Source organism: Aulostomus chinensis, chromosome 22 (assembly GCF_037954235.1).
Source record: "Aulostomus chinensis isolate RoL2024-O1b breed Wild chromosome 22, RoL_Achi_v1.0, whole genome shotgun sequence".
Lineage (NCBI taxonomy): Eukaryota > Metazoa > Chordata > Actinopteri > Syngnathiformes > Aulostomidae > Aulostomus > Aulostomus chinensis.
Window position 1 is genome coordinate 5,607,501 of NC_141341.1, and position 25,000 is coordinate 5,632,500.

General features: G+C 47.0%; 3 protein-coding genes across 6 annotated transcripts in view; 2 read left to right on the forward strand and 1 right to left on the reverse strand.

Moving 5' to 3' along the window:
* The first annotated feature begins 3,014 nt into the window (after positions 1–3,014).
* dclk3 (doublecortin-like kinase 3) lies at positions 3,015–10,290 on the forward strand. Its single transcript, XM_086194132.1, has 7 exons — positions 3,015–3,211; positions 4,466–4,671; positions 5,183–5,314; positions 5,781–6,995; positions 7,675–7,807; positions 7,929–8,096; positions 8,181–10,290. The coding sequence occupies exons 1-7, from the start codon at positions 3,139–3,141 to the stop codon at positions 8,915–8,917; spliced, it is 2,664 nt and encodes an 887-aa protein (XP_086050258.1). The 5' UTR covers positions 3,015–3,138; the 3' UTR covers positions 8,918–10,290.
* Positions 10,291–11,230: 940 nt separating this feature from the next.
* Positions 11,231–19,262, forward strand: zftraf1 (zinc finger TRAF-type and ring finger containing 1). 3 transcript variants are annotated; one of them, XM_086193934.1, is made up of 7 exons: positions 11,231–11,765; positions 12,062–12,371; positions 13,380–13,474; positions 13,703–13,846; positions 16,003–16,214; positions 16,665–16,843; positions 16,938–19,262. In XM_086193934.1, exons 2-7 carry the CDS (start codon positions 12,084–12,086, stop codon positions 17,148–17,150), a joined length of 1,131 nt encoding a protein of 376 aa, XP_086050060.1. In that variant the 5' UTR covers positions 11,231–11,765; positions 12,062–12,083; the 3' UTR covers positions 17,151–19,262. The 3 variants fall into 3 exon arrangements, with proteins under 3 accessions (XP_086050060.1, XP_086050059.1, XP_086050061.1); XM_086193935.1 differs by having other exon boundaries at positions 11,255–11,350; XM_086193933.1 differs by having other exon boundaries at positions 11,231–12,371.
* Positions 19,263–19,984: 722 nt separating this feature from the next.
* Positions 19,985–25,000, reverse strand: part of arpp21 (cAMP-regulated phosphoprotein, 21) — a 12,274-nt gene continuing 7,258 nt past the window's right edge. Inside the window, exons 12-20 of one of the 2 annotated variants that reach the window (XM_086192849.1) lie at positions 24,954–25,000; positions 23,826–24,016; positions 23,233–23,373; positions 23,034–23,143; positions 22,798–22,866; positions 22,542–22,691; positions 22,323–22,419; positions 21,058–21,155; positions 19,985–20,974 (exon numbers count right to left, since the gene is read on the reverse strand). The exon at positions 24,954–25,000 is cut by the window's right edge and continues 10 nt beyond it. In XM_086192849.1, coding sequence (XP_086048975.1) covers positions 20,816–20,974; positions 21,058–21,155; positions 22,323–22,419; positions 22,542–22,691; positions 22,798–22,866; positions 23,034–23,143; positions 23,233–23,373; positions 23,826–24,016; positions 24,954–25,000 — 1,062 coding nt within the window. In that variant the 3' untranslated portion in view covers positions 19,985–20,815. Of the gene's footprint in view, positions 20,975–21,057; positions 21,159–22,322; positions 22,420–22,541; positions 22,692–22,797; positions 22,867–23,033; positions 23,144–23,232; positions 23,374–23,825; positions 24,017–24,953 lie in introns of both variants that reach the window. The other variant, XM_086192848.1, reaches the window with a different exon arrangement.

The window sequence follows — 25,000 nt, forward strand, 5'->3', positions numbered from 1 at the left end:
CCTTAAAACACACACGCACGCACACACACACACTTATCCTAGCAAGCATCTGTAACAAGTGGGTGTGTAAAGCCAGTGTACATTGGGAAAGCCGTAAATCGAGGAATGTTGACGAGTCTTCCATTTCTTTTCTGTACATCTGTGTGTGTGTGTGTGTGTGTGCGCCACTAAATAAACACTGCCACTCCCTCTGACACCCCTCATTTATTAATTCATTCACTCATTCAAACAATCCCTCTGCGTTCCCACCTGACAACGAATCACACACACACTTGAAAAACTGAAAGAGAAATTGACAGTTCAAGCTACGAGAGGAGAGGTGAGAGCGTGACTCAGTCCACGGTCTTAAATGAACCTCAAAGAACGGATCTACTGTAACTGTTTCAACATTCAAATGACAAGTATTGATGACTTTCCCAGAAAACATCAAAAATGCAGTTTTTCATGGCAGCTCTTGGTGTTAAAGGTACTATAAGCAAGTACTACAACACTAAAAATTTCCCTAAAAGTTTTTACAGAAAATGAAGAATGATGATGTCAAAGATGTCTAAGTTTTGTGCTGCAGAGCCTTCCATTGATGTTAGTGTGCTAACCAGCTAGCCTGGGCCTGGTCAGTTCCATATCATAGCCTGGAGGCTTTTTTTAATTTTTTTTTTTTTAGCAAAGCTGCTGACGTTTAGTTCAGCTGATGACACAATCAAGCTAAAAGACAGCAGCCTAATCCTGATCAGCGCTCTTGATGTCTTTGGACTGTGGGAAGAAGCTGGAGTACCAGAGAGAACCCACACAGGAACAGGGAGAACATGCAGACTCACACAGAAAGATCCTGTGCTGGAGCCGGGACTCGAACCCAGAACCTTCTTGCTGTGAGGTGACAGTGCTGACCACTGCACCACCGTGCAGCCTCCCACTGTCAAAAGACATCAAGAGGGGACGAGGCTGATTGATACTCTAAATTGACCGTAGGTGTGAATGTGAGTGTGAATGGTTGTCTGTCTCTATGTGTTGGTCCTGAGATGGACTAGCGACCTGTCCAGGGTGAACCCCGCCTCTCGCCCATAGCCGCTGGGATAGGCTCCATCCCCCGCGACCCTTAACAGGAATAAGCAGAAGAAAATGGATGGATGGATTTTTAAGTTAGATTGCACAGACCAAACAGTGGATGAGCTGGTGACAAGACGAATTGGCAAACAGCAATTCCTACTCACAGCGTCTTTAATATGTGCGTGTTTTACACTATTTTTTTTTTTACAAACAATAAGTAGAAAAAGAGAGAGATAGAGAGATTCAGGTCACTGGCACATGGAGTTTTTGCACAGAAAAATGTGAATCATAAAAATGGCACGCCATTGAGGAGCGTATCATCTAAGTGTAGTCATAAAGGTTTATCTAGCTGGACAGTTCCTGCAGACAACCAGTTCACATCTCTGCTGGGATTGATTGTAGGTAGGCTTGCCCCCTCTGCTGGTCAGATACTGCTATTGCTCAGATACATCTGCCTACGAGTGAAACAGGCCACACTAGAGTTTGCGGCACCACACAGGATACTGCAAACACCTTTAACACCAAAGCAGAACCTGTCCTACTACACCAAACAAAACATCAACACCCAAAATATATTTTACAGTTCAAAACCATGATCTTTAACTGGAGAAAAAAAAACACACATACAACTTTTAACAACAACAACAGCAACAAGTTCAGCTGGGAACCTTTTCTTGCATCCTACCCTCCAATAAAGATGTACACTACCCCAAAATACTTAAAACACCTTACTACTAGTCACATGATCACAAAGCACCATCAGCATGTGTTTTCAATTCCTGTCAGCACACACAGTTGGCTGAAACCAGGATCTGGAGCCGGATCAGGACTTTTTGCTTCCTGATCCAATATTAACAGTATCCATGGAGACAGAACCACTAGGGGCATGTAATAAAGACACTGTGTGTTTCAATGTGTGAGTGTGTGAGATATTGGATTCCATCAGTGGAACTATGGAAACAGACCCTCCCCCTGCAAGTCAGATTTTTTTTTTTATCTTATATTCTTACTGCGACTTTGTGGATTTTGAAAGTTCAATTGCTGGTTTTACGACTTCTATTTTTGTATTTACTTGTTTGTTGTTGTTGTTGTCTCAGTACTGATAGTGGCATTAGAGCAGTAACAAGAAAAGAGTGTATAAATATATACACAAAGGGATATATGTGTGTGTGCGTGTGTGTGTGGCAAGGATGCAGCTCATTTTACACATTTAAAAACACTACAATGCAATGTTGTAGGTAAAACACAGAAAAGAAAAAAAAGATAAAACCAGGTATCAGATAATATGCATGGCAATAACCTGAGGCCTCTGAAACACACTTAGAAAACCAATTTCTAAAATCCAGACTTCACTCTAAATATCCTCCTGACAAACAGGTCGAACATCTGTGTCAAGCTGCAAACGTTGGTGTTATGCGGCAAAATGATTTACAATTTCCGCCACTGCCCCGTTTGTCTCGTTAAGCTAATTAGCGTGATTAGCTTGACTAGATACAGCATGTTTCAGTATGACCGTTTTAGCCATATCACCAGTGTCACACCAAACACAAACAGCATAAATCACATCCCCTGATATCACTGACATATAACGTGGTTTGTAATGATGTCCGAATATCGAAACACGGTACGTACCATGAGGATAACTTTTGAGAACTTACCTTTAAACCGCGTTGACCGCCGAAAAATAAGACTTCCTGCAAAACCTTTCAAAATAAAGCTCCTCGATAAGCACCGCCGACATTGACTGCCTCGGGCATAATATTGGATTTAATCGATTTCTTTAATGTAAATTTCCGAGTGATGAAAACTAACAAAAAGTATGTTTTCTCCTGGCTAGGCCACCTACAACAACGGTTCTGTTATCAAATTTCCTTTTACTTTGAATGCTGTGGTGTATTACTTCCGGTTTTCCAGTTTCCGCGGCTCGTCACTTTACGTGTATCCATGGTAACCGCCGTAAACTGGGTCCGGGAAGCTTACAGCGCTCAGATCCGAGGACGAGAACGAGAGAGAGAGGCTGCAGCGGTTTGCGGGAAACTGAGACGGAATGAAAAATAAGTGATTTTTTTTGTTGTTGTTTTTTTCTCGCTGCTGATGTGGACCGGCATGACGCCGCCACAGAAACCCCGGTACGGCTATGAGGCGGCGCGTAAATGGAGAGCGGCAGGTGAGTCGGTGGAGGGAATGAATGGATGCAAAGTACTTCAGCTCATTTTAATGATAGATACATAAAAAAAACGATTATCTAGGCAATGTTTGAGAAAAATATATCACGCTGGGCTTCACCTGAATTCACCTCTTGACTCACAAACCTTTGCCAACATACACAGTCTTATTACTGAAGAAAGAAAATGTTGGGCTGTGATTTAAATTTTTATATTAGTTTTATTTGATACATTAGGTTTATTTAGAGGAGGGGCGATTTTTATAATGGAAAAAAAAGAAAGAGAAAATAGGTTTTATTTCGGTTCAGCTTCCAGTTTCCGTCTGCAGTCCCTGAACTGATGACAGGAAACGAAACAGAGCAAAACCTTCAAAACAAGATACTTGATCCCACGGATACACACTCATTAGAATATGCAATAAAACAGAGTAAAATACTTTTAAAAAGTTGTATATACTGTATATTAAATTACAATAACAAGATGTCAGACGAAAATACTGACAGAATAAGCATTAGGGGGAAAAAACTGCATTATAAATGATCGAAATGAATTCGTCACTCTTCCAGCTGCACACGCATTTGAAAGTCTGAGGACCGCCATTTTAAGCAGAGAGAATGACGATTTTGTGTCCACCACAAAATTCTGTTGTTTGAAATGTGTGTCAGCGTATGAATGTGTGTGTGTGTGTATGTGTGCGTGCTGTTGTTCACTCTCAGGGGGCCACTGGAGTCTTGTTGGGGGGACGGAGGGGGGCATGGTCATGTTTCTGGGTTTTTGCCTGTTGTTGTCTGAAAACAACAAACCCTCCCTGACTGGATGGGCCCATCTCTGTCTCTCTCCCTCTCTCTCTCAGAGCCAGAAAGTGAAACGTCAAAAGATATGCTTGTGTCTCTGAAACCTCATTAATCATGCAGATTCAGATGAGCTCTAACCAGGTCAAAGGAGCTGTTGTTGAGGTGTGTGTGTGTGTATGTGGGGGGGGGGGGGGGGGGGGGGATTTGCTTGACTTAAGGAAGCCTAAATAATTCAACCAGCAGCTTGAAGAATCTCAAATGGCACTTGCACTCCAAGTGATGGAAACACTCAAATCTGATCAGCCGGATTTGTTTTCACACACTCACACAGGATGAGGAACTGGGGTTGTGTTACTGGGGAGTTTTCTTTGTGTAACAGTCCAGAGCACCAACAGGGTGATGACGTGAATGTTATTAACTCTGCTGTCTGGCTCTCTGTTCCTCCCCCCACCCCTGCATCAGCACCTCCCGTCCCCTTGTTGAAGCGTGCTGGTGGCCCCCCCCAGCCTTGGCCCCTTCACATCCACCCTAAAGGACAGATCCACAGGACCCACCGGCCTCCTCCTCCTCAGCTTCCTCTCTTTCACACCCGTCATGCAGAGGAGAGCGCCGAGCGGCCTCATCTGGTCACCGTCGTCCGGCCGTGTGGTCAAAGTACCCTGCGGAAGGTGAACACAGTATTTCCACACCCTAAATAGTTCTAACTACTGGATTTACATAAAAATTTTACTAAAACTTGATGGATTTTTCACAAAATGACCCTCAAATGAGGCTCCATGTTCACCTTGGGGTAATTTGAGGACATTTCTTATGCTGCAAACTAAAAAAGAGATCCAGCTCGCCTCATTGCCAGGTTACTTCCCTGAATGACAAAATCATCTGTGACACAAAAGCTCACGTATCTTGCGAAATGCATGAGATGTAAGCCAATTATATTGCATCAAAATCCCTGTTTGAGGACTCTGTCAATACTCAGGGGCGTGTACTGATCCTCCAATGAAAATGCTTCTTCTTCTTTCTTTTTCTTTGCATGCCCGTCCCTCAGCCATGATTTATGAATCGCTAATTGTTTTGTACACTCTTAATGAGGCTTTGAAGGGAAGACCACTCATCAGCAACTGAGAGGGTCATTTAGGTGAGGAAGCACATAACTGTCTTTTTTATTTGTTTGTCTTCAAGGTCTCAGTGCTTTTGAACCGCAGGGGCGTGGTGTCCTTCGAGCAGCTGCTACTGGATATCTCTGAGGCGTTGGGGTTTCCTCGCTGGCACAGAGCCAGGGTCACACGCCTGTACACCACCTACGCCCGAGAGGTGAGGCTCAAGCCTGGCCAGGTTAACCTACTGGGGCCATAAGGCAAAAATGTTCGTATGGGCCCCTGCTGACCTCCTGCTCCTCCCCGGCAACTGTTAAAGTGATACTTCACCCAGAAACAGAAATTTGCCTTTCACTTACCCACAGTCAGGTGACTTGAACCCACAATCATGTTTTTCTCTCCTGTTTTACTTTTATGTGACCTCATAATCCAGAAAACCCATGTTTTTAGCTTGAAGAGAATGGAGACCAGCTTCTAACAAACTACGAACAACAACAAAACAGTGGGAAATGTCTCTTCAGCTCCCACATTCAGCAAAACTAGTTTGTAAACCAAATAAATTCATCCTGCAGTCTCAAGAAAGTAATTTTTTGAGGGGAAAAAAACATCTTTGTGAGTTCAAGAAAACTTTTTGGGCTGAAGTGTCACTTGAAATAATAATGTACCTTTGCTCGTGATCCTAGGTGAAGGGTGTGTGTGACTTCTTCCGAGGGGACGTGGCCTTCCTGGCGCTGGGGAAGGCCCGTCCAGAGCTGAGCAGTGTGCAGGAGGCGCTGGAGGAACTGTTTCCTGAGCATTCCCACTACCGAGCCGAAGCACTGTTGGTCTGGGAGAAGAAACTCCGACCAGCTCCGGATAAAGCCGCCAAGGCCGACAGCGGATACAGCGAGGGGACAGACGTCAGCGGAACACACAGCAACAAAGAGACACACCGGGATAAAAATCTCAAGAGTCAGACAAATACTCACGCAACTCCGCTTGTAGACACACATGACCTTGAAAATGCAAATGTAGAAACTCAGAGGACGCACAAAAAGGATACATACAGAAAAACTGCACACCTGCCCAATCACCTGCAGAAACTCCATGTGAGGGGTGGAGTCAAGGAGCCGCAGCCCTCTCTCACTGGTCCATTTAAACACCAGGAAGGTCTTAGGGATGCACACATTCCCTCTCCTACACTGTGTGAAAGCTGCTTAACAAGAAGAGCTAAACATCATGGTCTAGAACGGATCAATCCACTATCCAGGAGGGTCCCACTTCCTCCTGTCTCGAGGAAGCAAAGAGGAAGTTCTCCTAGTGTGCAGGAGGAAGTGAGAAAACTGGACAGTCACATCAACCCTCCACCGCCTCAGCTGACAAGTGGAGATGAAGAGAAAAGCCGCCCCCTGTTACAGCTGTTAAACCCACTTCCTGGGTTGGGTGCAGGACCCCAAAACACACAAGGCCCAACGACCTTTGACCTCCCCTCAGATGGTAGCCCAGTCTCCCTGTCGGATATCAAACGCTTCTATGAAATCGGACGCGTGGTTGGAGATGGAAACTTCGCAGTGGTACGAGAGTGTCGCCGCTGTGATGACGGGCAAACCCTCGCTGTGAAAATTGTTGAGCGATCAAAGCTGATTGGTCGAGAGCACATGATGCAGAATGAGCTGAGTCTTCTCGGGAGCCTGTGTCACCCTCGCATCGTTCGGCTCTTTGCGCACCATCACACGCACACCCACTCCTACCTGGTCATGGAGCTGGTTAGCGGGGGAGATCTCTTTGAAGCCATAAGTGAGCGGGGCAGGTTTTCAGAGGCAGAGGCGGGACTGATGGTGTCAGACGTGAGTGAAGCGCTGCATTACATCCACTGCAGGAGCATCGTCCACCGAGACGTGAAACCAGAGAACCTGCTGGTGAGCATCAGAGTCGGTGAACTAATAAAACAGGGAAGATTCATCTTTGAGTCTCTGGGTCTGAAGCTGACAGGGGAGTCCTTGTGACAGTAACCCAGATAACGATGAACGGTTGTGGCTCACATCTGTTCTCAGCTCAGTTCCCCAAAGGCCCATATTTGGCATTGGCTGACGGAGTTGACTCAGGGTGAGTGGACCGTATATGGCCCACATCTGATGGCCCCGGCTGATTAGTTTTTGGTCTGGCTCACTCTACCCTTGCCAGAGCTGTCAATGCTAAAAATACCCCTGCCAAAACAGAGCAGAAATGTCAAATATTTAGAGAGTGAATTATTTTCAATTTGTGCAGCCTGTAATTTGCCTCATAATGCGTGCTCGCGCGCACGGGCACACACACACACACACACACAAGCATTTCACAGCCTGATATGGTAGAGGTGTTAGCACACCGATGTCAAGTACACATTCATTCTAATTTTGACTCTCCTGTTTATCTCCACCAACTCAAGCCTTTTTTCTCACCAGCTAATTCACAGCCACATCAAGAGCCGTTGAAATATAAAATGCCATTCGATGGAAGCATATTAACTTGAGGTGCATTGGCAGGATTATTATGTCAGATGGACTGCGACGCAGGTGTTTCAGTAAATGCAGCTGTTGCTCCCTGTCCTCACCTCAGTTGGAGCAGGTCGCTGCTGGCATCAGTCGGCTGAAGCTCGGGGACTTTGGTCTGGCCATGGTGGTGACGGAGCCCGTCTTCACGATCTGTGGCACGCCCACGTATGTCGCTCCAGAGATTCTCTCCGAGACAGGTTAGTGCTGCTGTGAAACCCAAACTCAGCTGTTCTGATTTTACAACTCTTCACTGCATCCTTCTGTTATTTTAACATAACTTAAAAGGCTACGTTATCATGGTAACTGCTGGCCCAGCAGGTTACGGGGTGGAGGTGGACGTGTGGGCGCTGGGTGTTATCCTCTATATTCTCTTGTGTGGCTTCCCCCCATTTCGAAGTCGGGATCGGGACCAGGAAGAACTGTTCCAGATAATCAAACAAGGGCAGCTCCACTTTCTGCCCCCATATTGGGATACCATCTCAGAGGGTAAGGAATAAAGAAATACGGCATTAATCTGGTAAACGTTTCCTTACACACAAACACAAAGTTCTTACTCTGTTGTGTATGCAGAAGCCAGAAGCCTTGTCAGAGCGCTGCTTCAGCCGGACCCCACCGTCAGGATGACGGCGGAACAGACCCTGCTGAATCCGTGGGTGAAGGCTATGGCTTCACTTTGCAGGCAGGGGGCAGTAACACACAAACCTGAGAAGAGCACAGATGCTATTGGGGAAGAACCAGGGAGGACAGAGACGCCAGCTCACACCGATGTAGCAGAAGCGACAACAGACGAAAGACCAGGACACATAGGGGAAATGCTCTCTGAGCTCAGGGGACATGATGAGGCACACATGAGGATGAGTCTAGGCAGATGCACAGACGAGGACAAACCACCACGGCAACTATTAACAGGGAGAGTACATTCTGTACCTTCAGAAGCCACACCTGGCTACCAGAAACCAGAGTGCACCTCTACTGACTCAACCAGGAGGCACCCGAGCAGGCGAGTTATTCATGACTCAGGTCAGAATGTGTCAAACACAGATGTTGACAGGGCTCATACGGCTCCAACAGGCTCCAAGAACCCAAAACAAATCGGCCCACACCGGGCACCCAGTGTATCCCCTCTGCCCAACTCAGAACCACAAACCACAGAGGGGCAGCACCACCCCTCCTCCAACCCAGCAGCTGCTTCCACTCAGTCCCTCCAACAGCAGAAGTCTCTGCTGCAGGACACCACCGAAGCCACTGCCCGAAAGCAGCAAGCTGAGATTCCTGACACCAGGATCAGCCAGCAGCCCCCTGACTGACTGTCTGATCAGATCAGGTTCATCACTTTCATTGTTCCAGACAATATCGCTGATTTCTTGTCAGCCGAAACTGTGAATGACCGGCAAATGACGTGATTTACTCTCGGGCGATTGAATAGCATCTGATTGATGAGGACAGATAGATCTCACAAATGTGTGTGTGTGTGTGTGTGTGTGTGTGTGTGTGTGTGTGTGTGTGTGTGTGTGTTTTCCTTGTACTTGCTACTTATTGAGGACTAGAATACATAGTTAAGCAACAGAGTGAGGACTTTTTTTTAACGTGAAGACATTTTAGCCGGTTCTCAAATCATCAGAGAAGGTCAACACTTGGTTTTAGGGTCGAGGTCAGAATCAGGTTCTGGTTAGGTTGAGGGTCAAGGTTAGGGTCAGGCAGTTGGCTTAGATGGTTCGGTTTCGGGTTAGGGGCTAGGGAATGTGTTACATCCATGAAAGTCCTCGTCTCGTCTCGTCTCGTCTCGTCTCGTCGTCCTCTGCGGATCCGGTTGGTCCAGGTCGCGTGGGCAGCAGATTCAGCAAGGAAGCCCAGACTGTCCTCTCCCCAGCCACATCCACAAGCTCTTCCGGGGGAATCCCGAGGCGTTCCCAGGCCAGCCGAGAGATACGATCCCTCCAGCGTGTCCTGGGTCGGCCTCGAGGCCTCCTCCCGGTTGGACATGCCTGGAAAACCTCCTGAGGGAGGCGTCCAGGAGGCATCCTCACCAGATGCCTGAACCACCTCAACTGACATCTCCGAATGAAAGTCCTGACAAAGATACAAGTACAAGGAGGAGTGAGTGTGTGTGTGAGAGAGAGAGATCATGAGATTGTGTAGAGGGTGTGTTCTGTTAGTGGGGTTCTTGGGGGAGGTTGTGAGTCACTAATGAGAGTGTTAAGGAAGCTGGATTTAAACTCATATCAGTGTTTCTCTTGTCGTGATGTATTAATGAAAATACTTGTGCTTTTTTTGTGTGTGTTTCCAGCTGTGGTTACAATGAGGATGTGATATATTATCATGTCTGGCAGCCATTTTCACTTGCTGTGATGATACTGACCCCCCCCCCCCCCACACACACACACACACACGCACACACACACACCACCCTCCCTGCTAGGAGCTCTGATCTAAATTGCTTTACGACACATTCGTAAACCCATAGCTCTTATTTTTGCAACGGTGTCCAAGGTCAGGGCCACAATTGAAGGCTACTCAGTCAGTCAGGCAACTGACATGTCACATGAAGGAGTGATGTCACTGATGATGCGGGCATCATGTCAGTTTGTGCAGCTTTAATGCTGCCTGTGTGTAAGTACTCCAAGTCACAGATCAGTCACAGAGGTTCCGTGACTCGAATATTCCAATAAACCTGGAATAAACCGACACCAACCGGTCGCTCTGTCTTCTCTCTGACATCGGGCACTGTGTGCATCGGGGGGTGGACTACAAGAGGTTTCAACCTGGCTGGTACATGGACACAGAGACTACGCGGATGATGACCTTGAACCTTCTGTTCTAGCAAGAGCTACACATCAAAACACCAGCGGATCCAACTGAACGCTACGTCCCTCGATGTAGTGGTGCCCGTTCTTTTGGCATGTGGCCTATCTTTCCACCTGGCAAAACTTATCCTGACTTTCAGGGATCAAAAAGCCAGTACGCTACCAGCGTCTTGCAATATTTTTGATCACGTCTGCCGTCGCCAGTAACGGGAAGTGACCAGCAGTCACTGTGAGACGACTGTTGGCGAAACTGTGTTTGCATAGCTGAGACTGGCTGGGCTTCCTTGCCATTCCACGCAGACCAAATAGGGTATATCTGTGTGTTCAGAGGGAGGGGTTAGCAGTGTCCCTCCTGACTGAAGACAGCTGACACTTTAACATCCTCCCCCACCTACCCACACACACACACACACACACACACTGCACCCCTTAGGCTCTCAAGGGCCTCAGATCACACACACACACATCTAAAGAACTGAAGCATAGGTCTGGATCACCTTGTTTTTCTGGCTCAATTATTTATGCATCCTTCACACACAAACAACTCAGGGTCTCAGAACCAGTTGAACCACTGTGATGCCATCAACATACCGAATCAGCAGGTGCGGGGCATTTTTGTTTTTGTTTTATTTAACACTCTATGAGCTATAAAAGTGTTTTGACGCTCGTAAATTCGGCAAACTATGAGTCATCTGTTGGAGAAGTCTATCCCCATAGCATTTAAGTCACCTCCGAGCCCTGTCGTACCCCCCCCCCCCCCTTCCGACCACCACTCGCAGGTCCTCAGTACGCATGCGCTCTTAAAAACTCTTTAAATACCCCAAGTCAACTGCTACAACAAAACAGTCCGCTGTCAGCCAATTCCCGGCTGCACTGGAGTAGCCACTGGCATATAGAGGCCGTCACAGATACGGGCAAAATACTACTTTTCCATAGGTAACTTCTTTTATAGCATACGATCGAGAACCTGTCCGAGAGCGAATTTGACCCGGAGTCGTAAAGGCTGAACAGGGTGAACTCGGGGGAGACGGACGTGGAAAAAAAACAAAAAAAAACAAAGATGGCTGTGTAGTCAAAGAGACGAGTCCCAACAGAACAGTATCCAGCCGTGGCTTTAACCACCGACAGGTCCACAGTGGACAGTCAGCCAGTACCGGAGCAGGGACGCTAGACGAGCAGCCGAGCTGGGCCGCCGCTGCGCATCGTTGTTACCGCTGTCATTACGGCTAACGGCGTCGAGAGTACAACAACAGCTGAGACGCCTGAGTTGTTTTTGTTCTGCCTGGGCACAGGGAGAGGACCGCTGTGTTTTTGTCAACGTAGCTAGCCGCATAGTCTTGCTAGCTTCACTGTAAGTCAACAACAACAACAAAAAAAACTAGTGACATTTAATTTAACAGATTGTCATCGTTGTATTTTGCACTTTCTCTCGTTATTTTACAATCGCCAGCTTGATGAATACGAAGTTCATGAGGTAGCCGTAATAGTAAGTTTAGCGTGCATTCCTTTCTGACAGCCTGCTGCCGTAGCGTTAGCCTGTTAGCTAGCTAGCTGTCAGCTGACCATTAGCTTGACAGCTCGTGAGCTAGCCCTGAGCTAACCGGCTAATATTTCGTGCTCGGCCTGATCGCGGCGGGTACATTTTAGATATTTCGGGACATTCAGCGCGATGTCTGCACTGGAAGAGAGAGACGTGGGCGTTGCGGCCGCACCTGGCTCCTCCTCGGCCGCCCTGGGGGTCGGGGCCGTGGGGGCAGCGATGGAGGCTGTCGCCGGGGTCGCAGCCATGCAGGAGGAGGTCGCGATACGGCGAGAAGGGCCCGAGCCTGACCCAGACGAGCCACCCAAGAAGAGGGCGAAAGTCTCCGAGGGAGAGTCAGGAAAGCTGGAGGAGAGACTGTACTCAGTGCTGTGCTGCACCGTGTGCCTAGACTTGCCCAAGGCGTCTGTGTACCAGGTAAACGTGTCAATCACAAACTTCCCCTTACAACCCTGTACCTGCCTTCAAACAACAGTAAACACTTGGACCTCACATTAGAAGACCCCCATGTGCCCCCCCCCCCCATCCCAAGTGCCAACCTGTTGAATGTGTTGGCTGGCTCCATTTATTTTTAGAGATACTAGATCCAACACAGGCCCAAGTGTCGAAGCTGCAAGCTGAGCCATGAGAAGACCAGACACACCCAGGCCTACAGGTCAGCTGTGCTGGCTAAAGTTGATCACATCCTGCGAATAACCCTCAAATAACCTTCACCAAAACCATACCACCCCCGCCCCACCCCCCAGCCCCCCTTCACTGGAACTCAAACTGCAATAACTAAAAAAAACAAAACAAAACAAAACCCAAAACTTCACATTTAGTATTTTTTTTCTCACTTCAAGCCACCCCAACAATTCCCTCGATGACCTCTAAAACCGTCTTCTATGTTGAGTGAACGCATTCTGTATTAATCATTTACAAGCCCGGCTCTGGCACACAGCACACACGTGTAATTCCCAGGTTTTATTAACCGTATCAGGCACATGTTGACACTTTTTGATGTAGAGAAGCACAACAAAGAATTATTCCATAGTTCCCATAAAACACCGCCATCATTTGGTTAGAAAGTTGCACAAATACAGGCTGTGCCGTCCAGTCGTCGTTACAGCGGTGCAGTCAGTGTTACTGGTCAGGCAGCTTTACCCCACCCACTGTTGTCACTTAGCTGGGTATGAAAACGGCTCTAATAGAAAGAGCCCAGACGCCGCCATCCATGCTGAGTGGAGTATTCCTTCAGGTTTATGTAATCTTAACATTTTAACATATTTAATACTCTTAAAAAGTAAATGAGATTTTGACAAGACAAAATTTTAATATCCAATTTGTAATCTTCCAACTTCCACCTGTCAAATGCACGTGTCATGTTCCCTCGTTTAAATTCTGTGTTTGTTTTCCGTCACCCCGTTCACCTTTTCTCCGCCACAGTGTACCAACGGGCACCTGATGTGCGCGGGCTGTTTCATCCATCTCCTGGCTGATTCTCGTCTCAAGGAGGAGCAGGCCACATGCCCCAACTGCAGGTACTCAAAGTTTGTTTTAAACACACCACCGTGACGTTCGCAGCCCACATCAGACAGTATTTTTGCCCCAGTAAGGAAGGAAGATGAGCACGACACAGTAGTAAACAAATGCGTGCAATAACCTGTTACTGCAGGGACTCATGATTCAGTATTTTCACGAGCTCCAGAAATATTCTGGTATATGTAGAAGTGGATGATTTGTGATTAGTGTCTGTTGTGTTTGTGTAGGTGTGAAATCAGCAAGAATCTATGCTGTAGGAACCTGGCAGTGGAGAAGGCCGTCAGTGAGCTGCCGACAGAATGCACCTTCTGCCTAAAACAGTTCCCCCGCTCCAGCTTAGAGAGACACCAGAAGGAGGAGTGCCAAGACAGGTATACACCGGCACAGTCCCCATGGAATCATTCATCCTCTCAGAGACAGAATTCCACCTACGTCAGTGTGATAATTCCTGAAAAATGTGAGAAAAATCCAGATTTAACGGATCCTTCTTTGGCTCCTGCTCCGCCCGTCATTCAGTTAGTTTTCCCACAAACCTGCCAAACCTATCGCTCTGTGGCTGCAAACACATCAAGTTATTCCAGGCTCATTCAGATGAAAACAAGTGAGGTTTCATCCATCCGCCCATCCATTTTCTACCACTTATCCTGTTAAGAGTCACAAGGGGGGGTAACCCAGTAGCTTTCGGGTGAGAGGCGGGGTTCACCCTGGACAGGTCGCCAGTCCATCACAGGGCCAACACATAGAGACAGACAACCATTCACACCTACAGTCAATTTAGAGTATCAATCAGCCTCGTCCCCTCTTGATGTCTTTGGACTGTGGAGGAAGCTGGAGTACCAGAGAGAACCCACGCAGGAACAGGGAGAACATGCAGACTCCACCCACCTCGGGCCGGGGCTCAAACCAGGATCCTTCTTGCTGTGAGGCCACAGTGCTGACCACTGCACCACCGTGCTGCCCTCCGTCCGTCTATTTATGTATAAAAGCAGGAAATCTCTGCACGCGACCTGAATATGTGACGTGTAACAACAACATAGCTTTCGTGCTTCCCATCTCTGAGCCGCATTTTCCGAGCACTTTGAGCGCCGCTGTAAACAACATGAAGGGATGCTGTGACAACCCGTCGCCCTGGTATGCTCAGGACTTCTCGTCCCCTCGGCCAGGAATTCAAACAGTGCTGAGCGTTCTGACGCCGTTCAGTCAATAACGCATTGAGAAAGCAGAACCAAAGATTGTATACAAGCCCGAGAAGCTCCACTCTGGTGCTGTTTCAACAACATCTTGCACTTCCTTCCTGCGCAAACGACCGTTTTCACGACGTTGACAACAAAAGTCCTAGTCTGCTCACAATGGGAACACGATTGATCAGTGTTTTAGAGTGCACGCGTTGTTGTTTGCTGTTAGAAAGGAGTGCGAGGTGATTGCGACCGCTCAGACGAGACACCGCGATGATGGATGGGATTCCGGATTGTTCTGACGCTGTCTGAATGTATGTGGTGATCAAATATGACGGGCAGAATGACTGAGATCAAAATCTGAGAGGTTGTCAGGGAGATTTTGGGTCCCGCCTCTCCAACAACAGGTCCTGCTAGGGTTTCAGGTGCAAGGGGTTTAGTGGGCAAGGAGGAACACCCCCCCCCCCCCAAAAAAAAATAAAATCAAAGGGAGAACAAGCATCACACAACTCATGCAAACTCCATGATTGTTTTTGAATAAAGGCGTGTGTGTATGAGTGTGTGTGTGGTAGCACAGGGTTGATTCTTGGGAAGATGGGCGAGAGTGTGAACAAACAGCTGATGTGATTACATATTGAGTGTGCTGCTCATAGCGGTTTGATTTGCATGCACTGAATCCTGTGGGGCTGTTGGTATAGCAACAGGTGACCCCGCTCAGAACGGCAGAGCCTGTGCTAGTGTTACCATGACAACAGCCACAGCAGTCACCAGGTGTTTTTGGTGAGGCCAGACACAACAATGCACTGGCGTCCTGTGAGGGTCGTACATAAAAGTTGAACCGTCCAGGTTCAAGATGGCGTGTGTGTGTGTGTGTGTGTGTGTGTGTGTGTGTGTGTGTGTGTGTGTGGTGTTTGATGTGCTCTAATTGCTGTGCCTCCAGGTATTTATACACGACTCTGTGAAAATTAAAATCAGCTTACAAAACCTGGACTCCCTGATGCTTCTGAGTATCAAGCAAAACTCTGCACTCTGAATCACGTCAGTGTGCCTCCAGTTAGCCTCGGATCACCAGTGAGGCTGAGTGCTACCGGTCACATGATTAATAGCTCAGTGTTACAGGTATGCATCGATGTAAGATGGACCTGACGTGAACTTATGTCTTTCTGAACACACAAGTATCGTTAACACAGTGTTAATTACCTTCGGTTCGTGGGTTAATAAGTACGTGTGGTATTACTTGTGCCTCCCACTCACAGCAAGAAAGTGAAGCTCCCCTGTGTAGGAAGTGAATTACATGACTGCACGTCTTTCCCTCCTCCAGTTTGTCTCTTAACTCAACTTTATGTCGTCAGGGTGACACAGTGTAAGTACAAGAGGATCGGCTGCCCGTGGCAGGGTCCGTTCCATGAGCTGCCAGCACATGAGAGTGAGTGTTCCCATCCCACTAAGACTGGTACAGAGCTGATGGGAATACTGGGAGAGATGGACCAGAGCCACCGCAGAGACATGCAGCTCTATAACAGCATCTTTAGCCTCCTCTGCTATGAGAAGATTGGCTTCACAGGTACGAACGCGTGAGACGGGTATCCTGATGTCCTCTCTTACTTGAAAGCTGCTCCATTAACTCCAGAGGCTCGTCAGTACCAACTGCAGTGATGAGGTCGTTTTGACCTGGAAGTTAGTGTCGCCATGGTGTGCGTCGCCATGGCGTCCCTCTACCAAAAATCAGTGGATTTTTAGATCATTGCCCAAAAACAGCTCTGTGTAACTGTGCAGCCAACCAGCACCTGGCTGCTTACACTGGCTGTGCACAGGAAGTTCACTTTAAGAGGTTTTTAGAAGAGTAAACTAACATCAGGCTATGAAGAAACCACACTTAAGCCTCACCACGACTCGTATGACTGTGTCTTCAGTGACGGGACGTTTGTGTCCTCGACAACCTGTTAGCAGCCAGGTGCAGGGCTTTGTTTCCTCTCTCCCTCTTTCTAAATTCTCTGTCAACGTGTCCACCCAGAGGTGCAGTTCAGGCCGTACCGCACTGATGACTTCATCACTCGTCTGTACTATGAAACGCCGCGCTTCACCGTTCTCAACCAGACGTGGGTGCTGAAAGCCCGTGTGAACGACTCGGAGCGTAACCCTAACCTGTCGTGCAAGCGCACGCTCTCCTTCCAGCTCATCCTCAAGAGCAAGGTACACCAAGAGAGCAAGTCTCATCCATTTAATGTTAAAGAGTTTGTGGGTGCTGCAGATATCAGAGCTATTCAGTGTGTGTGTGTGTGTGCAGGTGAACTCGGCCCTGGAGTGCTCCTTCCTGTTGCTGAAGGGTCCATACGATGACGTTCGCATCAAACCCGTCATCCACCATCACTCTTTCAGCAACGACGCCAACGAGACGGACTACGTCCCCCTGCCCATCTCCGATTCTGTGGAGTGCAACAAACTGCTGGCCGCCAAAAACATCAACCTGCGTCTGTTCATCTTCCAAGTCCAAAAATAAAGAGCGAGGGCAGGAAGGAGGAAGATGGACAGGGCGAAGAGGAGGAAGAGAGGGGGTGACGGAAGGCAAAGGGAGTGATGAAGATTGAAGAGAGACACCACTGAACCACTGATACCTCTTAACACCTACACACACACACACACATACACACACACACACACACACACACTCTCACTCACGCAGGGTACATTTCTTACACAAGCTTACACACACATACACACCACTAATTACACTTACCTCCTTTTACAAGATAGTGAGACCCCCTTGCTTGGGGAGCTGTGAGTTGCTATGGAGATGGGTGGGCATTGATATGGAATGCAGGGGTAGAGTGACACCTGCGCCGAGGCACAGGTGGTGGTGGTGGTGGTGGTGGTGGTGGGGGTGCTTGGTGTGTGGATGTCTGACCTCTCACCCCCTGACACCCACAGCCAAAGGTAGCACACACACCAACCAGAACAGGAGTTTGTTGCGTGTGCGTGTGTGTGTGTGCATGCGTGCACACGTGTGTGTGTGTGTGTTCAGTGACGGACCCCCGGACTGCCGCCTAAACTCTGCTTGCATGTTCAAATGTCCCAAAGACGTGATAATGTGAAAACTGACTCTACTGAGCTGTTCTTCAGACGTGGGTGGATGTGGAGGGTGTGTGTGCGTGTGAGTGCGTGCGAGTACGTGCGTGCGTGCGTGTGTGTGTGTGTCTTTTTCCCTTCCTGTATCCTTTTTTTGTTTCTTTGTTTGTCTCAGATTTTGCCAGAGCAGAACAAAGTCCCCCCCCCCACCCCCCATGACCCCCTTGTTGACCTTTCACCAAGAGGAGAGATGGCCTGGCTGCATGCCTGTTTTAGTTGACCCTCCCTGGGCTGTGGTTTTATTTAACCCTCAACACTAGTACTGCTAGTCCTGTTTTTATTTCTCTTAACCCTGAATATTTAAGTACCTGTGAACTTCCTCTTTTAGTTGGGTTTAAGCATGCGGGCGGCTGTGCGTGCGTACCTGTGTGTGCGTGCGCACACGTGTGTGAACAGATCGTAACTGTGAGATTCCCCTGTCCCCTCTCAAAACCTCGGACCAGCAAAAATCCCGAATCCAGGCACCAGGTTCTCCGTGAGGGAGTAGATTGAATGGAATCTTGTTGGGAATTTTCACCCAAAATTTGATATCCACAAATATTCAAACTGCAACGTAGAAAAGCACAACACGCGCGGCGTCAGTTCAAAGCTGGGCTTCCAATTGTCGCACTGCGTTTTGATTTTTAAAAGCGATGAAATCAGGGGGGTAAACGACCACCGTCACTCCCGCTGCCATGGATGGAAGACACATTAAATTATTGGAATATCAGTTTATAAATCAAGTAAATGGATCCAGTTTGTGCATTTTTCATGTGTATTCTTATTAAAATACCAGGAACTGAGTGACATACGGAGAACCTGGGGCCGGGGGAGGTTCCAGTAAGGGAACTGGTTGGATTCTGGGTCTTTGTGCTAACTGGTGAAGCTGTGTTTGCGCTGAACTGAACTGGGAACCCACCAGGAGCCCAAACAGCACAATTTATTCTGCCTCCCCTTTTTTGTCTCCTTCTCAAAAAAAAAAACAAAAAAACAACAACAACAAAAAAAAGCCCCTTCGGTTGAAGACTCCCCCCCCCCGCCCCCCGCCCCCCCCCCACCCGAGAATCAACCGAAGCATTCACTCAAGAGAGAAATAATAATTCGGTTTATTTGTTTTTTTCTGAATTGACGAGATTATTCTGAGAATTACGAGAAAGGAAAAAGTGGGATAATATATGAATTAATTCAAAGAGAGTGAATGCTTCCGTAGATTAAAAAAAAAAACACAAAAAAACACAAGGGGACATGAAATATGTGTGTGTGTGCGTGCGTGCGTGCGTGGCAGGTGAGGGGATGGGGGGGGGGTAACCTTACCACGGTGACATTAGTGTTAGATTACTTGAACGAGAAGATGTTACTTACGTAGATTCTACTGTAAAGCAGATAGATCTCTCTCCTCCTGACCTCTACTGTATTTCTGTGTTTTAATGCTTCGTCTCTATGCCAGTGGACTCACTCATCTCACTATGGCTGTACATGTGCCTTTTATTAAAGATCATGGAACCTGCACCGCTGCTCGCGTGTCTCTGAGTGTCTGAATGTCGAAGAGGACAAAAATAGAGCCGGCTTTTGTGAAACCGTAAATTATGCATTCAATACCCGCAGTTATGAGATCTAAATTTAATTTTAAAGCCTCGCGTGGAAGATGGATACGTTTCGGGCGGATGTGATGGCGAGGAATATGAATCAGTTTCTCCACAAAACGAATTACCCAGCATCTGAAACACGCATCAGTTATTACTTGCACAGAACTGGAAGGTACAGCTGTGGGTTCCCAAATATTTATGACGTGTGCATTTTTAAAGAATATGGTGGTATACTTGAAGACTCGCTTAAATGTCTTGATATTACAGGTGCAGACAAATGCATACTTTAAAAACACCATACTTCCCATGAGGCAGATACAGTAAGAGGCACAATTTTTAATAATCTTAAATTTCAAATAATATTCCCAACTTTTTATTAGACAGCCCAAAGTGTTCATTCGCTGCCCTCCTGTTTGTGTAGATTAACCAGCCCAGACTGAGGGATTAATGGTGAAAATATTTTGCGCATGAACCAACGCTGACATCCACCACAATGCAGGGCTCGTCTGATCGTCGAGGGCCTGGAAAAGTTGAGGAACAGCAATGAATTTTTAAAATAAAATAAAAGGGCCTGGAAATCTGAGGAGAGTTGTTGACATTTTGCTTAAAAGAAATACCTACAAATTGGAGGAAAATTTATTTATTTATTTATTTTTACAAAAAGCCATTAATTTCTCAGTTTGACGATGAAGAATCTCCTTAACGGTGTGGAAAAGTCCTGAGGAGTAACTGGTAAAACTGAGTGGGAATTATTGATGACTGCTACTTGTCCTGCAGTGCTGCTGTGTGTACTGACGCTCTGGAAGCAGAAGGGGGCGCTGAAGACTCGAAGAAGATCATTCTGTGACTTCGCCCAAAAAAAACCCTCCTGCAAACCGTCTCCATTTTCATTGCTTGCGACAGGGAGAAGAACACTTTGTAAGTGTGAAGTCTGGTCATCGCTCAGCAGCGCGCAGACGTTCCTCTCCTACTAACCTCCAAGATTCCCTCAAAATAAAAAAAATAAAAAAGACGACGACAAGCCACGGACGAAGCTCTGCTCCAGCTGATCAGTTCTTCTGACAAAGACATTCATCTGACATTCGTGAACTCAAACGTCTCTTTTCTCACAACGCAAGAATGTGTCCATCATCATCGTCACGGGGAGGAAGAGTGACACCAACAGAAACAACATCACACACGCACACACACACACACACACACACACACACACACACACACAGACAGACAGACGGGACCTTGTCAATTCAGCGCTTTATTGTATTCACACAGTGCATTTCCTTAAAACACAATATATAATTTAATATCAATATAAAACTCCATTTGTGTATATAAATTATGCATTCGATACAGCAGCTCTGATATATACTATTAAGCTTTGGTACAGTGGCACAGTATGTGTGTGTGTGTGTGTGTGTGTGTGTGTGTCAGTTTCATCACTACATCCATTGAGGGGCGGTGGCGGTGGGTGTCATCAGTGCTGTACGCTCCAGGCTGGGGCACTGAGGTTGGTGCAGCTGGGAGGATGGCAGCCGCCGTGGTGGGAGGGCGGGGGCACCATGCAGCAGTAACCCGGCTCCCCGCCGACCCCACTCCCAACTTTAGTTTGAGGGAAGGGCACCGAAACGCCTCCCTGCAGAGAGAAGGAACTTTTGTAGGTGCTCCCTGAACTTTTGGGGGCCGAGTTGTCTGATGTTTGTGTACAGGGGTCTTTACCTGGACCATGCTACACTGGTGAGACGCCATTGGTGAGTAGGTCCCCAGCACAGCCTGGACCTGGGAAGACTGCTGCAGGCCAACCACTGGGGCGTAACCTGCTGTAAACACACACACACACACACACACACACACACACACACACACACACACACACACACACAACAAGAGATCATTAACTGTGTGTTTCGTCTCTGCATTAATAAGAGGAGCTGTGAGGACCAGTGTGAGCAGCCCAGGTGCGTTCCATTAATGAGAGGAAGCGTGAACAACACCAGAGCAGAGCTGAACGCAGCCATTATAAATATTGTAACAACAGCCGATCAACACTGTTACTGCTGATTGGCTGCTGTGACGAGTCCAAATGTCAGATAAATAAACAGATTTACACTCAATAATCAGGAAAAGAAGCTTCTCTTTATTAAGATGTTTAAAAAAAAAAAAAAACTTTAATAAAACAACCAAACGCATCAAAGAAGTCTAGACGCACCAGAGTGGAACACTGATGCAGTCCAGAACGTTCTCCAAGAAACAAAAGCATTTTGAGATTCGTACTCATGTTTTATCATTTCCTTTCATCCTCCCCAAGTCAAAATGTCTGCCTCTGTTTATTTGTAGATACATTAAAAAAAAATGTGTGTTAGATGGTAAATCGTGACGAGGGCTTTTGACATCCTCGTCGTAGATATAGTTGCACTTGTTAAACATTACTTGCACTTTGGAAGAAAAGTACTTTTTTACAAAAATGTTCTCGTGCATTTTTATGCTGGTTTAGATTATGAATCCTGTGATTGTTGTTGTTTTCCTTTCTTACTGGGATTCTGATTAGAAATGAAAATCTAATTTTTAAGCCAAATTATTCCAGATCGACGATACTGACTGACTTCTGATGTGACTGGTTGCATTTTTGCATTTCATCACTTTTCTTTATGACTGCTAGAAGATATCTTGCAGTTATCATGAATACACTTTTATATCCAGATCTTCCATCTCTAATAATCCCATCAGGAGAGGCGTCCACTGCGTTCAATCCACAAAAGATTACAGCCATCGCTCTTTGATGAAGATCTGTGATGAACAGAAGCAGCAGGAAAAGAGACCGGTTCACTGTGAGACCCTCAGACTACATCTCTGACAGTGTAACGGCCCCCTCCCCTACTGCCACAGTCTGTCTGACACACACACACACACACACACACACACACACACACACACACACACACACACACACACACATGCACGCACGCACGCACGGGTGGTGGTACCTGTTGGTGGCGCTGCTGCCTGGCTGTGGCTGGGGGAGACGGGCCTACACGGGTGCTGAGGTGAGGTAGGGTACTGGCTGTAGTAGTACACAGGCATCTACAGGACCAACAATGACATTTTTACTTCTGCTTTTTACCAGAGTTCTTCTAAAAGTCAGATCCTGGTGATAGAAACACAAAAAAACAGATTCTAAACATGCTGAAGACGACCGGTGTCACCTGAGGTGAGGTCTGGCAGTAGCTGTAGGGGTTGGGAGGGGGAGGAGCTGCATAGATGTAACTCTGATTGGAAGGGTAAAGTGGCGGGGCTTCCCCCTGTGGTGGACAGTTCACTGTCACATGAGCGAACTGTGACGAGAGATCTTCAACCTGCCAGTGGAGACACGGGAGATCAACACACATACACACGTGTACAGTGGGGAACACATGTTAGTGTGGCGTGCTGATGCATAGCGGGCAGCACGGAGATACATACGGCAGCGTACGGCTGTGAGGGAGTGACAGGCAACATCTGTGGGGTTGCGTACAAGACAGACTGAACCACCTGAGAGACACACACACACACACACACACACACACACACACACAGACGGAGATGAAGACAGCAGCGTGTATGTATGTCAAACATCTCCTGCTGATCAGGTGTGTGTGTGTGTGTGTGTGTGTGTGTGTGTGTGTGTGTGTGTGTGCGCGTGCATGTGCGTGCGCTACCTGCTGCTGAGTTGGAGCACCGTGCAGCTGGTTCTGGCTCCTGATTGGCTGTTGACTGTCAGGGGGGTTATAAACAGCAGGGGTTCCATCAGGGTTCAAGAAAGGCTGTCCTAAGAGGTCAAAGGTGAAAGTTAGACTTGATAGATAAACGCTGTTCTTAACTCTCGTGTGTGTGTATGTGTGTGTGGGAGAGACGTACCAGTGTGTGGGTTCACCAGTATGCTTCCTGGTGGGATTCCGTTCTCCATGATGTATGCTGGGTTCGCCGCTTGTTCCTCGATGATGGGGGGAGAGGAAGGGAGCGGACAAGTGGATGATACTCTGCAGAGAGAGATGGAACCTGGGGGGGGGGGGGGGGGGTAAAGACGAGAAATCCAAAAGTAGAGAGGAGTTGGAGAGAAACGCTTTATTATCACGCCACATCATAAACTCCCATTTCAACAAGTCGATCTGATAAAACCAACACGAGTCACTGGGTCTCGTGTTAAAACAGTCGCAGCCGTGACGTCTTTTTCTTCCTGAATATGCAACGACTGGAGGTGTCGCGTGAAAATTTACAGCTAAGGTGTGAAGATTTATGGCTTGAGTTTAATTTTCATGACAGAAGAATTTCAATTGCTCTGTGTTAATTAGATGAATCAAGAGCAGATATTCATGAGCAGCCATTTTCTGAAGCTGATGAAGTTTGTCTGCAGGTAGCGAGGAGCGAGGCGTCTCACCCTCCAGGGCTGAGTTTGCACCTCCAATGTGAGACCAAAAAAAAAGTGTCCTCTAAAGGTTATTTCAACACACCTGCACCTCGTGCGTCCCAGCTGTGATTGGCAGCTTGCCTAGGTTTGGGGGTGGGGCTTGTCCACTGATAGGAAGAATCAGAATCGGTGCTGCTCCAAGGTCGGGGGTCATTGCTATAGCGACAGTCAGTCTCTGTGCTGCTCTGCCTGCTGCTGCCTGTCCAGCTGGAGCCAGAACTGTCCCGACTCCCCCTGTGAGGAGGAACCACGATGGAAGAGGCATTAATGAGGGAGGGGGCCAAATATGGGTGCTACTCATTAACTGGCAGGAACTACCTTCAAACAGGAGAAGCTTACTTTTTCATTCAGTCCTGTGTAAAAGGTCCTTGTTAGTTTTGATAATATATATTTTTTTAATCCCTACTGGGTTTTTATACAGTTTTATTTGACCTCATATCTGAGAATTTTAGACTAAGTCAAAGAAAATGACTCTAATTTAATTACAGTCGATGAAAATTAACCTTCATTTCTTTATGATGAGCCTGAATGTGTCTCCTCTGTTCTTTTGACAGAAGCTGATTTTGATTTAGTTTTAGTCTTTTGAATGCATTTGTTCAGTTGATTGAAAGAAAATTAATTGCCATCTGTTCTGATAATCAATCAGTTGTAATTTTCTTAAGCAAAACTGTCAAAGATTCACTGGTTCTAGACTCTTGAATGTGAGGATTTTCTGTTTGTTTGTTTTTTTACTTTTACGGCAGAAAATGAAGGGTTTCGGGTTTTTGGACTGCGAGGAGCAGAAGAAGCTGTTTGAACACGTCACTCTCAGATCTGGCAAATTGTGATGAGCATTTTTAAAGTATTCTCGTCATTCGGGAAACTGCTGCAGGAGAGAGCACTGAATAAATAAAGGTTGACAAAATGAAATTATACACTACATTAATTCTTGATAAAAGGTAAAAATAATCAGAAGATTAATTGATGGTGGAAATAATCCTAAATTGTAGCCCTGGTAAAAAGCATATCAATAATTTTACTCAACAAAATCTATCAAAGTGCAAGAGGACAAACTTTTTCAGTTGAGTTAGGGTGGAAAAAGTGAACACTTAGGCAGACAAATTTAAATCTCAGTCCTAAACCGTGAGAAAAAAGTAGGTTCTGCTTCTGATTAAGATGATAAATGGTCTACCTGAAGAGCTGTCTTCTCCTCTGGGTCTCAGCATATGGGTTGCCCTC